The sequence below is a fragment of the Lepisma saccharinum genome, chromosome 2 (genome assembly GCF_977018435.1).
Source record: "Lepisma saccharinum chromosome 2, izLepSacc3.1, whole genome shotgun sequence".
NCBI lineage: Eukaryota > Metazoa > Arthropoda > Insecta > Zygentoma > Lepismatidae > Lepisma > Lepisma saccharinum.
The window spans coordinates 186,604,798-186,618,907 of NC_139230.1; the positions used below are offsets into that span (position 1 = coordinate 186,604,798).

The 14,110-nt window shown below is 33.8% G+C and overlaps 1 protein-coding gene across 2 annotated transcripts in view; it reads left to right on the top strand.

Moving 5' to 3' along the window:
- The window catches only part of LOC145984234 (metalloendopeptidase OMA1, mitochondrial-like), a 42,665-nt gene extending 31,688 nt beyond the window's left edge, over positions 1-10,977 (top strand). The window contains exons 6-9 of one of the 2 annotated variants that reach the window (XR_014441291.1): positions 119-319; positions 1,608-1,624; positions 2,758-2,937; positions 9,373-10,977. Coding sequence is in view for 1 of the 2 variants with exons in the window: in XM_083117809.1 (XP_082973935.1) it covers positions 119-319; positions 2,758-2,937; positions 9,373-9,438 (447 nt within the window). In the remaining variant the exon portion in view is untranslated. The remainder of the gene's footprint in view (positions 1-118; positions 320-1,607; positions 1,625-2,757; positions 2,938-9,372) is intronic. The other variant, XM_083117809.1, reaches the window with a different exon arrangement.
- Positions 10,978-14,110: the final 3,133 nt, after the last annotated feature.

Genomic DNA, 14,110 nt, shown 5'->3' on the forward strand with positions numbered 1-14,110 from the left:
TGTTACACAGTAATTGTAATATCTGAGATCCATTATTGTTATTCTCACTGAATAAATCAGATGAACAGATGTGAAATTCATAAATCATGTATGAGAGTATGTATATTTTTTCTTGTAGGCTGAGCAGTTGAGTGATTCCAATATTGCTGAGCTCTTCTTGCTTATCCCTGCAGTATTGCTGTGGGCAATTTTACCTGATGTTGCTGCTCTGTTTTTCCACATTATGTCTTCTTACGTGGCATCTGTTCTCTTTGTACTACCTAAAAGTAGAGAAATGGAAATGGAAGCAGACGAAATCGGACTAAAACTTGCTGCAAGGGTAAATATTTGGTATTAAATATGTGCATGATATGAAAATAGAGCTGGACGTTGACAATTTAGTATTAGAGAATTTGGTATCAATTTGAATACTTAGTACTGTGGGACCTCGATTTTACGTTTTTCAAGGGACCAAGCTGAAATAACTTAAAATGTGGGAAAATGTAAAATCAAAGAAAATTGTGTAACACTTTGCTATGTTGGGACGATCAAGATTGAATGTACTCGTATAATGTGGGAAAATGTAATATTCAGGAATGTGAAATCAGAATTCCACTGTATATACCAGCTGATTATAAATTTAACTTTTACTGGCAATTCCAATCTTCGTAGTGGGAGAGATTGATTATTCTGACAGTGATGCTTCATTTGAAGATAAATTTTGCAATAACTCCCTTTTATCATTTTTCCAGATAATACATTTATTAAACATATTACAAAGAAATTTGTGAGATTTTCACTGTGGAAGCTCAATAATGTAGAAAATGTAAAGTTAGAAAACTTTTGTAACATTTTGGTTTTAACCATGAAATTTAAGTTTGTATAATACGTAAAGTCTGGGTTGTTATTGTACAGGTGATGTATACTTGGCATATTTAGCAAAATTTGTAGACTTTTTCTTGCAAGGCTGTTTAAAAGGGAAAATGTATGAAAGACACCTGACTGAAAATTTGAAACTGATATCTGTCTTCATAAAATGAAGAATAAACACTGATAAGCATACAAAAGAAAAATTACTGAAAACTTAAGTCATATACTTGAACTTAAAGAAATGCATTAATTTATCCCTTACATACTATGCTTTTTATGAAATAAATACCAATACCAGATAAAACAGTACACTTTTCTAAAAACGAAGAATTTTTTATCATCCCTTTCTCATAAAATACATCAGATTGAGGCTCATGAAAGCAGGGTAGCTAATCACCAGGAATTCCGTGAATTCCAGTTGTTAAGTAAGATTGAAATGGAGCTAACATTTGCTTGTACCCATGAGTATTTAAAAAATAACCTGACCAAGGGTGATAAAATCAGGAACTGTACTTGAATTTTATCATGGTCTTAGACTAGCCATGCTAGAAAAGAACATGTGCTTTGTGTTGCTGTATGCAAAATTTTGAAAATGAATAATTTTTTGACCTGTGTTGGAACTATGCAATTTTGTATTTTCAAATTTACCAATCAAGCATCAACAATGATATAAATAATGACATAATATTGATGTTAATATAATAACACTATTTTATTTGTAAAATATGAAAACTCTTATTTTTCTTCTCTTTTTCTAGCACTTTCTGGATTATAGGTGAGAGATGAAAAATATGAATTAATTTTTTGTAAACTTTGGTTGCAAAAATCAATCTGTTTAAATACCAAATCTAGAATATCATAAATATGCATGCTGTTTCATATATGCAAAATAATCTAACACAGTTAGGTTTCATATTTATGTTCCAAAATACTTATATAATCGATTCAGAATAATTTATTTTTTTGGTAATATTCAAGTGTTGAAATCAAAATATAGTAAATTCAGTAAGATTATCAGTACCAGTCATTATACAGAATCATATGCCTAACTGCATTTTTCATAAGCTGTCACTGTTCCCGCGCTTGACGAACATTGACCTTTCTAGCAAAAACCACGTGATATCGCTGTTACTGTCAACCCCCCACTTTTAGGTAAATGCAGACTGAACATAAGCTACACAGGAATACACAAATGCATGTACAGCACACGAACTTCTACCATGATAATTGTACAACATAACCTTCTTGAACAACATTTAAAAAATGAGGAATTGGCAACATCATGTGCATAAGTGCTTCTTCTGTGCTTTCCATTTGCTCCTCTCTGCCCAGCAGATGACATTTTTCTTGTTTCTGATTGGCACAGGAATTGTCGAGCATGGAAGGGCGACAAGTTGGAACAAGTGTGGTTTACTCAGATGTGCACAATCCAGGACATAGTTTAGATTCAATCAACTTCAGTATTAAAAATGATTATAAGATACAAACAAAATTATGAATTTTCTTTTCTTTTGATCATATTGTTTTTATTTGATGTGGGAGTTTTTAGTAATATACGTGGGCGTTTTTAGTAATACACAATAAGGTTGAATTCAATTGATTGAATTGTTGTTTTAAGTCCACTTTATGCACAGAAAGGCTAATCGAGACTGGACCTACAGTTTAAAGTGGGGTCCGAACCACTATGTCCCTCCACATGGTATCGAAACCAGGATACCATAAGAAAACACACTTAGACAAAAATCCTGTTAACTAAGGATAAAAGTAATCTTAGAATGTGTGTTCTTAGGTTTATTCCAGTTTCATTGTTCATTAGTAACTGTTTTAGTCAAATGTATGCATGTCTCTCTCTTTTTTAAAGGCACTTTTTTGTGTGGGAGAGTGAAATATTTTTTTTCTCATTTCTAGGCCTGTTTTGATGTTCATCAAGCCCAGGTGTTATGGAAGAAAGTACACGGCATGATAAAGGCTGATAATTACGTAAATGCCCCAATTGAATGGCTCTCCACCCACCCAAGATCTGAAGACAGATTAGAAGCTCTGTCGGAGATCATGCTCAAGGCATGTCAGGAAAGGACGAACAATGGGGTATGTATAAAAAAATGCATCCCAAGGTAGCTATATTACAACTTTAATTAATGAATCAACCATTGTTCTTGGTTTGCGTGAGGGGCTAAATTAAACTTAAAATCTGAGAAAACGTAAAATCCTGGGAAAAATTCTAACATTTTGAGTGCAGCGACCTGGAATATTACATGAAATATGAAGGAAACGTTATTAGTGTTCGATACTGAATTTAATTTAATTGATGAATGTTAAAAATTTGAAGCCATTAATCACACCTGATACTGCATATGCATAATGATTAATATGCCGAACTGAACATAAGAAGTTTTATTTCTCTTCTTAGAAGCCACACAAACGCAATAAGATTGAACAAAAAAATTAAGTCTCTTCACAGACTATCTCACACTAATAAAAATTAACATGAACATATATGAGTATGTCAATGTCTGGAAACAATATATTTTTACACTTCCCCTTACTCAAATATGCATACATACATATGACCATAATTATTTTAAACCTAACTGTGATACATAATTGTCATGCACAATTTTAGATACAGGTTTTGTTAATAAATCTGCAATCATATCATTTGTTGGTTGATAAACCAAATTAAAATCTCCTTGTTGAACAGCATCCCTAATATTATGATGTCGTACATCAATGTGTTTTGTACGCCTATGGTGCTGAGAATTTTCAACAATTTTATGAGCACTTAAATTATCATTAAAAATTGTAATTGGGACCTTAATATCAATTATCTCTAATATCAAATTTTTCATGAATTGTGCCTCTTTAGTCTCATCACCCAAATTATAATACTCTGCTTCGGTACTTGAGTAAGCAACGGTTCGTTGTTTCCTTGATTCCCAATTTACAATTGAACCTCCAAATTTTACAACTAAACCACTGTATGATTTACGATCTACCAAATCATACATTGTAACCACTACACCGTTTATTATCAAAGAGCATAACATAACCTTTTCCAGTAACTTGGTTAACAGACAACAAAGTAGCTGTACTATCTGGAACATACATCACTTCAGATTTTAACTTCTGCACATTATTTTTGAGATTTACTTTCACATCACCAATTCCATTACTTATCAACTTTTGATTATTTGCAATGGTAATTTCAGATGATTTAAAATTTGAATAATTAACAAACCAATCATTACGTTTACTCACATGTGAATTACACCCCGAATCTAGTAACCAGTCATCATCATTAAACATTTTACTGGCATAAGCACTGTGGGTAGTCAACAACAATGAACTATTGTGTTGCGATGAACTTGGTCCTTGCTTCGTAACTGTAGGTTTCTTCATCTGCTTCTTAGACTTCTGTAGTTGAAGACATCTTGGCATTATGTGGCCTTCCTTCTTGCAATGATGGCAAATAGGCGCAAATGGACCCTTCTTCTTATCTGAAGCTAAATATGCAGAATCCTTGGAAACACTTTCACTTTGTTGAAAATCACCCTGCATGAGCCGTGACTTCACAAACTCACTTCTAAGTTTCGTCTGGGTTCCTTCAATACCCATTACCAAAGGATTAAACTGTTCAGGCAATACAATCAACATAATTTTGGTGATTTCTTCATCACCACTTCTGCTAACTCTTGTTGCAATGAGATGATTTCACCCAGGTACAAGTCTATTGAAGGAAAATCTTCATAACGCACTCTTGCCAGTCTTATTTTAATTTCTAAGCACCTACGTGTACCTTGGTTTTCGTAAGCTGCCTTCAGATTATCCCATGCTGCCTTTGCACTTTGTGCATTTCTAATAAGTGGGTAGCAAGAAGAATCTACGTACAAACAAATCTTGGCATACGCTTTCTGGTCTCGAACTGGATCCACTGGAGTAGTACTTTCGAAGCAGTCCCATAAACCACAATCGATCAGAGTTAATTTCATTAAGAACTTCCACGTGGCGTAATTCTTAACACCTTCCAGTTTTTCGATGTTCGGCTGTCCACCACTATTAATCACGATTTGAGTCGTCATTTTTCTTAGTGTATGAATTTGTTCATTGTACTTTATGTACAAGAAATATTACATAGCACAAATTTTGATTCAAAACTTCACAAGCACTACATGCTTTATCATATCATGTGATCAGTCATAAATATATCACAAAATTTTCCACTGTGATGAAGCAACTCCAAAGTACATTGCAGCACAGTTTTTGAACACCTGGGCTGGGCCCATAACCTGTTAAAAATTTGAAGCCATTTATCAAACCTGATACTGCATATGCATAATGATTAATATGCCAAACTGAACATAAGAAGTTTTATTTCTCTTCTTAGAAGCCACACAGACACAATAAGATTGAACCAAAAAATTAAGTCCCTTCACAGACTATCACACTATGAGAAATTAATGTGAACATATTTGAGTATGACAATGTTTGGAAACAAAACATTTTAACAATGAATCTAAATGAAGATTGTAGAGACAAGTCAACACTAGCACAGATGTTTTGATACTGACTGAAATTAATGGTATAAGTATTAGAAACTCAGATCTCTGCATATGTCATTACTGACCTCAGACAGTCTGTTCTGGAGACCTGGTAAAGTATGTTACAAACTGACCAACATATTTGTACAGTGGCAGTTGTGATTAAAATCTGATCACTATTTTCATGAATTATGCACCAAAATTTTGTGTCAAATGTGAAGTTTGTGATGACTGTCATTTTAATAGTCTGATTATCTTATCCATAATTTAAAGCAAAACTCTGATACATTTTATATAACTATTCTTAACAATTTTCAATTGGCAGAATCTGTGCAAATATGTTCTGAACTATTGCAAGGCTGCAAGTTGAATGGGATAAATAGGCTTGCATCCAGTACCACGCCATAGCATAGCCAGGGTTAGGAAGCAGGATTTTTGATAACAGTTGCATGGAAACATTTCTAGAAATGTAGGTTATGTCGTGTTGAGTTAAAATGTAAACTATGATTGTTCAAGCAGAGTGAGCAGTCCTCCAGTTTCTTCTGCCTCTGACTTGCAGTATATTAGAATGCATATGGCATTGTTGTCTTCCACAGCCTGAAGATTGATGGTTGAAGAGGCAATTCAGATGGTGCAGCAATTTTTTAAGAGGGTTGGGGGGCAAAAATAGTTCTTCATTGTGGGAAGTGGAAATTTTTGTAGACACATCATGTTATTGATATAAAAATGATTAAGAAGTAGTATTAATAATATAATTATTATTATGAAATATTATGTCCTCCTTTTGATTACTGGGTAATATTTCAATTTCAAATCTTTGCAGTTCTTTTTGCATTTTAATAAGTTTTAAATCTTCTCAACTACATTTTAGTCATATTTACTTTTCAAAAAAATTGTGCTGCTGAAAATCAACATATTTCTTAAGCTCTAGTGAGAGAGAGAAAGAAATAAATAAATCACACAAGTTGGATTGCATGTAAACATAAAGTTAAAATCTAAAATATACAATAATAATTTAGTTTTTTTTATTAACTTCTTCTTCTTCTTCTTCTTATGGCGCTACAGTCCACTGATGAACCTTGGCCTCCTCTGTGATTTGTCTCCATCTATCTCTACCTTTCGCCACAGCTTTCCAATTTCTATACTGGAGCCTCCGAACATCCTCATCCACTCCATCCACCCATCTTAATTTAGGCCTTCCTCGTTTCCTTTGTCCACCTGGGCTATCCAACATCACTCTCTTTGCAGGGTCACTATCACTCATGCGCATCACATGACCTGCCCATCTTAATCTAGCTGTCTTTATTACACCAATAACTGTTGGTTCTTGATATAAGTCGTAGAGCTCCTTATTAAATCGCTTTCTCCATTTTCCATTCTCACATACTGGTCCCAATATTCTTCATAATATCTTTCTTTCAAAGGTCTCTACCAACTCTTCATCTTTCCTTGTACTGGTCCAAGTTTCCGCAGCATAAGTCAATACAGGTCTTATCAGTGTCTTGTAAAGTATTAACTTAGTTGTTCTGGACAATATGGTGCTCTTAAAGTGTCTCTGTAGTCCATAATAGGCCCTATTCGCTGCTATAAGTCGTGCCTTTACTTCCTCCTGTGAATCATTTTCATATGTCACAACAGAACCCAGGTAGATAAAGGCATCCACTCTATCAAAGGTATAATTAGCCATTGTTATGGTCGGTGATGGATTATATCTGTGTGCTTTGCCTGCTGCCATGTACTTAGTCTTCCCTTCATTCACCACCAATCCCATCTTTTTTCCTTCCCTTTCTATGGCCAGAAATGCTTCTTCCACTGCATGTAGAGATCTTCCTACTATGTCCACATCATCTGCATATGCAAGTATCTGGATTGACTTATAATATATGGTACCCCTAATTTGCACCCGAGCTTCCCGTATAACCTTCTCTAAGGCAATGTTAAACAACAAACAGGACAGCACATCGCCTTGTCTTAGTCCATTTTCTATTTCAACCGGTTCTGAGAGTTGTCCTCCTACTCTTATCTTACTATTAGAGCCCTCCATAGTTATCCTTACCATTCTTATTAATCCTATTGGAATTCCGAGATCTTTCATTGCCAGATATAGTTGGGTCCTGTTTATACTACCGTATTAACTTCATTAGTTTAAATTATCAGACATCCAGTTGTGTTGAATTATTCAAGTCCTTTCATGAGTACCGTGACACACTTCTCATTTATGAAAATTTCAAGCTTACATTTTAATATCTAAAGTAACTGTATATGTATTTTTTAAAATAAAACTAATAGCTCCCCTTAAAATAAAATAATCTTGTAGTCATAACTTCCTAGTCTTACTTATGAATGTAACATTTGAAATCTAGGGGATGGGGGTCATTTGCTGAATGGTCAAGATAACATGCTATGAATCCAGCAGCCCCAGTTTCGAACCCTGGTTGGTCATGGATGTATCATTGTTTGTCCCATCATTATTTCATCAACTTAAAATGGGAGTGAAATCGAGACTGCAGAAAGTTATGGAGGACATTAACCCTCTGTAACACACGCAGCAGCACTGAGTGCTGCCTTTTTTAAAATTTTGAATTACTTTTCGTACCTGCGCAATAATGGTCGGGAAAGTGCTAGGTAACGTATCTACATTATTCCCATGAAAACATAGAGGCATTAGCACCTTTGTTCTGGTGTCCTTTCAATTGCTTACATGCCTATGAAGTGACCTGTCCCCCTTAGGTGGCTCTCAGTACCTCACGCGGGAACATTTCCTACCTTATATCATAACACGCCAGCTATGAATTTGGTCGAAATATGAAGAATAAAATGACAGTGTGTTGTTCAGAATGCAAATTATTTGTATGCAGAAACCATTGCAGTACCAATACGAAATGTTAGATTTGTCAAAATAAGGAAATTGAAAAGTGACAGCATTCGGTTCCTTTTATTTCAGTCAGTGTGTCTTTTATTACGTATATCTTGTAAAGGCTAGAGATTTGAACATTTTAAAAATATTTTGTAAGTTTCTTAGAGTTGTGTTTTACACATTTGATTGCTTTTTCTGAGAGTCAGTAAATTTTGACTCAGAAATTTGAAACAAATATTTCCTTCCTAAGCCCATATAAGTTGTACAATTTCAATTCATTTTGAAAAATACGTTAAAAACTTTTGAAAAATATGTTGAAAATTTTGTGAATAGTGAGTTCATTTTTTAGTTCCTTCATTATGTGGCAAAGTTTTAATTATTTTTAGAATAATAAATTGATGATAAAAAAAATAATAATAAATTCTCTCATTTTTTAGTTTATTTCCTTTAATAGCTAATAAAAATGTCCAAAATGTATAAGCTTTCATTCTTATATATTTCGCCTGATTTTCAGTAAGTGCTAGTGTAATTCAACATCGATATGCATCAATAATTGATGTAAATAAAGTTGGTTTCGATAGGGTGGCACTGAGTGCCGCATGTGGGACATTAGTGCTACTATGAGGATGCAGATGATGAAGGGTTTAATCAAACAACAGGTCTTGGTTAACTCCTGTTCACATAAAGTGGCACACTTTATAAGGTTGAACAGTTAAAGAATGCCACTTTATCTGAATGGGAGTGTACCATTTTTGCCATTTTGGCACTACAAATGTTCAAAATAGGTTTGTCTCCTGTATGCTTTTAACCCAACATAACATTTGATCCCATCTGTGACGTTGCTTCCTGTTGAGAAATGCCTCATGCCAGAGTTTGCAAGGAACTCATCCAGTTACCCAATGATATAAGAAATAGTGGGAAAACAAGTATCCTTTCATTCCCGTATACCACAATTTCCACCATTTCTTTCAGATCCCACTATACATTTTTGTGGTGCATGATCACCATTTTAATGACACCCTGTATAAGTAAAATGAAGACATGCCATCGAATTTCAATTCCATAGTGTTCCTTAAGGCAGGCTATTGAGACCATATCAATTCTAATAATTCGTTATTTCTCTTTCAGTGTCCACCGTTGGCTTATACAGACCCATGTCTTGCTGCTAGGAGGAAGCCTAGAAAGAGATCCTAAAATAATGCAAGAGATATGAGGAGTGTGTTTATCTAGTTAGATATTTTCTAAATTGTTGTTGTTTTGAACCAAAGGTGCATACTGTTACTTAACTCAGATTCCTTGAAATTTGTGTATGTTAAATGCATTTGAGTTATTTATTATATCTGAGAAATTTTAAAATTTTCAGGATTATAAATGTGCTGTGTTCATATCTGATACGATTTGGTGTGCACCCTTTGCTCACTCATTCTTTATTTATGTTTTGTTCCTTTTCTTTATGTTCCTTGTTTATCTTATTGTTAAAAGACAAACTATTTAGTATCAAAGGTATGAAGGCTAAATTTATCTAGTGAGATATTTGTAGCATGTTGTGATTTCTGCTAATGTGATTTAGAACCAAAGGTGCAAACTGTTATTTAGCTACAGTTCCTAGAAATGTATGCAAGCTACATGCATTTAATTGTACCTGAGTAGTGTTTTAAATGTTTTAGTGGATTATTCAGAAAATGATACACTATTTTCTAATGAACCAGTATTGTATTTTGTCATATATTTTAGGATAGAAATTTATCCTAAAAAAAATTTAGTGAGCTATAACTGCCTTAGAGACATACCATTGTCAAAGGGATGACTTCACTTCTTCATATTAGCAATGTCAGACATTATTAAATTACTTAAAAATATTAATGTTTGTGCTCATATGATGAATAAGAAGTGGGGTGCTTGATGAAAGTGTTTTTGTAAATTGGTGTTGGACCAAAAGTGTGTTGTATTTGTATTTCATAAAATTTGATGTGCACCATTGCTCATTCATGTTAAGTTGGAATGTTATGTTCCTTTTCCTTTTTGTTCTGATTTTATTGTTAAATTCTTCAGAGTGGAAACACGTAAACTAATATAATAGGTATGAGTACTTAGTTTTAAGAGATTTTTCTAAATTGACATTATTTAGAACCAAAATTCCATACTGTTACTTGACTGAAATTTCTTGAATGTGTGCATGTTACATGCATTTGATTTATTTTACCTGAGTAGATTTAAAATATTTTAGGATTAAAAGTATGCTGTGTTTGTATTTGATGCTATCTTCCTGTTTCTTTCTTCATCATTACTATATTATTGTAAAAATGGAACTACTTAAAATAATATAAAAGGCATGAAAACTAAATTTATCTTGAGTGAGATTTTCCTACAATGTGGTTCAGAACCAAAGGTGCTTACTGTTAGTTCCTAGAAATGTATGCAAGCTACATGCATTTTTATCTATTTGTACCTGAATAGTTTTTAAAACATTTTAGTCAGTTCTGCAGAAAATGGTACACTATGTTATACACTATTTTCTAATGAACCATTATTGTATTTTATCACATGGCGTTAGAATATAAATTTATCCTAAAAAAATTTTAGTGAGCTATAATTCTGCCTTACAGGTATTCCATTGTTAAAGGGATGACTTAATTTCTTCATTTTTACAGTGTCAGACATTGTTAAATTACTAAGTTTATATTTTAAAAAATATTAAAGTATGTTGCTCACATGTTGAATGAGAATTTTCTTGTTTGAAGGTGTTTTTGTATATTTGTTTTGGAATAAAATACTCAGGACTAAACTTGTGCTGCCTTCTGTTTGAAAAAAATAAACCCTTAAGCCTATGTTTGTTCTCTGATTGGCGTATCAGAACTGGATATTCAGTTTAAAGTGGAATTTGTTTCACTGCAGAGTGCCTTTGCTGGGAAAGCTACAGCACTGAATAACAGAATGTGTCTTTCATTATCCGATATTACATGGCTATTCTTGCTTGTATGAGACACAAATCATATATCAAAAATTATTGTAGGCATTGATGTCAAAATAACTATCAATGCACCATAACATATTACTTGAGGTATGGAATTTAGTTTTTGACGAAAACATGAAATATGAAATAACATGCTGTAATGTTAATTTTTCATGTTTCTGAAAGGTGTGAGGTGCATTTTTCTACCCTGTTTTGTTACAAAATAATGCGAAATGAACGGCAAAATGCAAAATATACTCTTTAACATGAAATTTACCGTTTATATACAGACGCGACACTTTCTGAAGTCTGAAGTATCCTGTGAGTTATGCAACTCACGGAAAATTGATTAATTCTGCTGTATATATTTGAGAAGCAAAAATGGACCCCTTTACATAGGAATAAACTTAATACTCTGGTAACTACATAATTGCGCTATTAGAAGGGATAAGTTTATTTTGTGTAATAAGTGCATTTTTAAATCAAATTTAGGATTATATTCACAACTTTAAAACCAAAATGGCATTTGTTATACCACTTTTGATGTCATTATTCACCACTATAACACCGAAATTTTGAACGCTTTTGAACCCGAAATTGACTATTTTTGTACCGAAATTTTGCTCTTTTATTTACCAAAAATATGTGCCTGTACATATTACTTGTGTAGAAAAATTCCCTTCCCCCTCTTCAACATTTGACCAGTGGCTGCATATGTAGCCAAAAGTTTTTTTATTCATTCACATATACAGTATTGATTAAAAGTTTGAAGGAGAGTCATAAAGTATCCTTAATTTTGTAATAAGAATCCAAATTCACATAGTAGAATGTTATACAATCCTGTTAAAAAAAATGTAGCATGAAATTTAGTTGAAGTGCAGCATCTCTGGAAATTATGTTGGCAGCTCTGCAAAACACTCAATCTGCCATTCAGAATGATGTTTATTTCAGAGGAGGAAAGTTGTGACACTCGGTCTTTTTCAGAGGAAGATCAACTACTGTAGGGTTATCAAATGTTGATGTATTGTTACCATTGGTTAAATATTGTTTCACTAATGTGAATTGAATCAGCAAAGAATATATAAAAGATATTTTGTCCCACTGCTTCCAGTTTGTAATAAGTAGGGTCACTGGCCGATCACCAACTTTGATATATTTTATTCGTAAGTTTGTTTGCATTTCAAGCATTTTCACTATGTGAGGTAATATTTCGTTTACTATGGAAAAATATTGGTTTGGATCTAATAACAGAAACAGTTTTCCATTAATTAATTTTGAGATGTATTATTTATTTGTTTAGTTAATGAAATACCAGGGTCTCCTTTTTCGAATTCTTCTCTCCTTTCAAAAAATTGCTATGATACTCCAAAATTGCATTTGCTTAGAATTCCTTCTAAAGCCTGTTCAGCGATAGAATGAACTTGAAAATTCTATTTTTATCTTTTCCATTGAACCAATCTGCTGTGTGTAGTTGCTGAGGTGAGGGGAAATTCTCGTGATATTATATATTGCCAATTTTTTTTGTTTGGAGTCATTTTCGAAACAGGTGTCACCCTCAACAAAGTCGAGCAGGGTTGCTGCCATGTAGCAAGTGCATGGGTCTCTGATTCGCTGCCTCTCCCTGAAATGCGAGCGAAGGGTGCATGTTGACAGAAAAAGGTGTCGTGTATGACTGGATAAAAATCAGGCATGTAGCAACACTGCTTTTACCCCCTTGAACTGGAGGCAGAAAGTTTGGGTTTCCTGAAGTTCATTTTTTGGCCGGTTTGGCTGTAGAGCATTTACGCAATCTTCACATGCTTTTCTTTCACCGTTGCCTAGATATTATCAATTTTTTGGCTGTGTAAGTTGTAATGATATAGTGGGGGTCAAGTTGTGATTGCACGTGATATTTAATCTGGAAGCGGCTGCGCGGCAATCGCAACTTCACGATAAGATTGAATACCCTCACTATATATCACAAATTACAATTTGTGTCGCACTTCTCGCACGACAATGCAGGAGTCAACAGGCAAAATCGACGAGAAGCGCGAGACAAGCCCTGTAAGAAAATGCACACGCAAATATATGTAAATGTACATGTAAAGTCAAAGGGTCCAGCAATGAAGAACATGCCGTGCCTTCTTCATTGCGTTAGTTTGTCCTCGTAAATCCATATCTTATTCACCCTCCTTATCGTATATGTCTACGATTATCAAAATGGTACTTTCGACTTCAAATTATAATTGCCTCGTAACGCGTATTTCATACAAATATTGACTTACTTACTATAGATTCTAGGTAAGGTAAAATTACAACTTATGTTTGTCAATTATCAACAACAAAATGCATTACTCAATTAACATATATATATTTTCGTAAACAACAAGCAACTCGTAAAAGAGTCCAGCATTAACAAGGTCGGTATAAGTCAAATTGCAAGTTCACAAAGACGACGTGCGTCCACATCAAAAATTCCTAACACGTCCTGCGTGTATATTTAAATTCATATCAGTTAATCAAACACCATTAACAATACGTAACAAGTACGCGTACATGTCTTTAACCTGACCCAATTAAACAACATGCATTAGACCATTAGACAATACCTTTCAACTATCTTCCAGACGTGTTAAATACACTGCAAGTCTTCATTTATATTGTCACGCTAATTTACTTTATGATAGTTGTTTTTCCCATTCATTAATATTGTCCCAATTCTCCCGACTTTTAATGCTACCATTTAAAAATGAAAGGTGTAAATGGAACAATGGTCCCAAATTGACTAAAGGAGGGGTGGAAGGTTCGTAGATTTTTCTTTTTGTAAGCAATGAACTTTAACCACAAGCCTTGGGCGATCAGACCAAAACGTCAAACGTGGGTCGAAGAATTACATTACAAGATCGACGAAATGTAATTAATACGTTCGTCCAC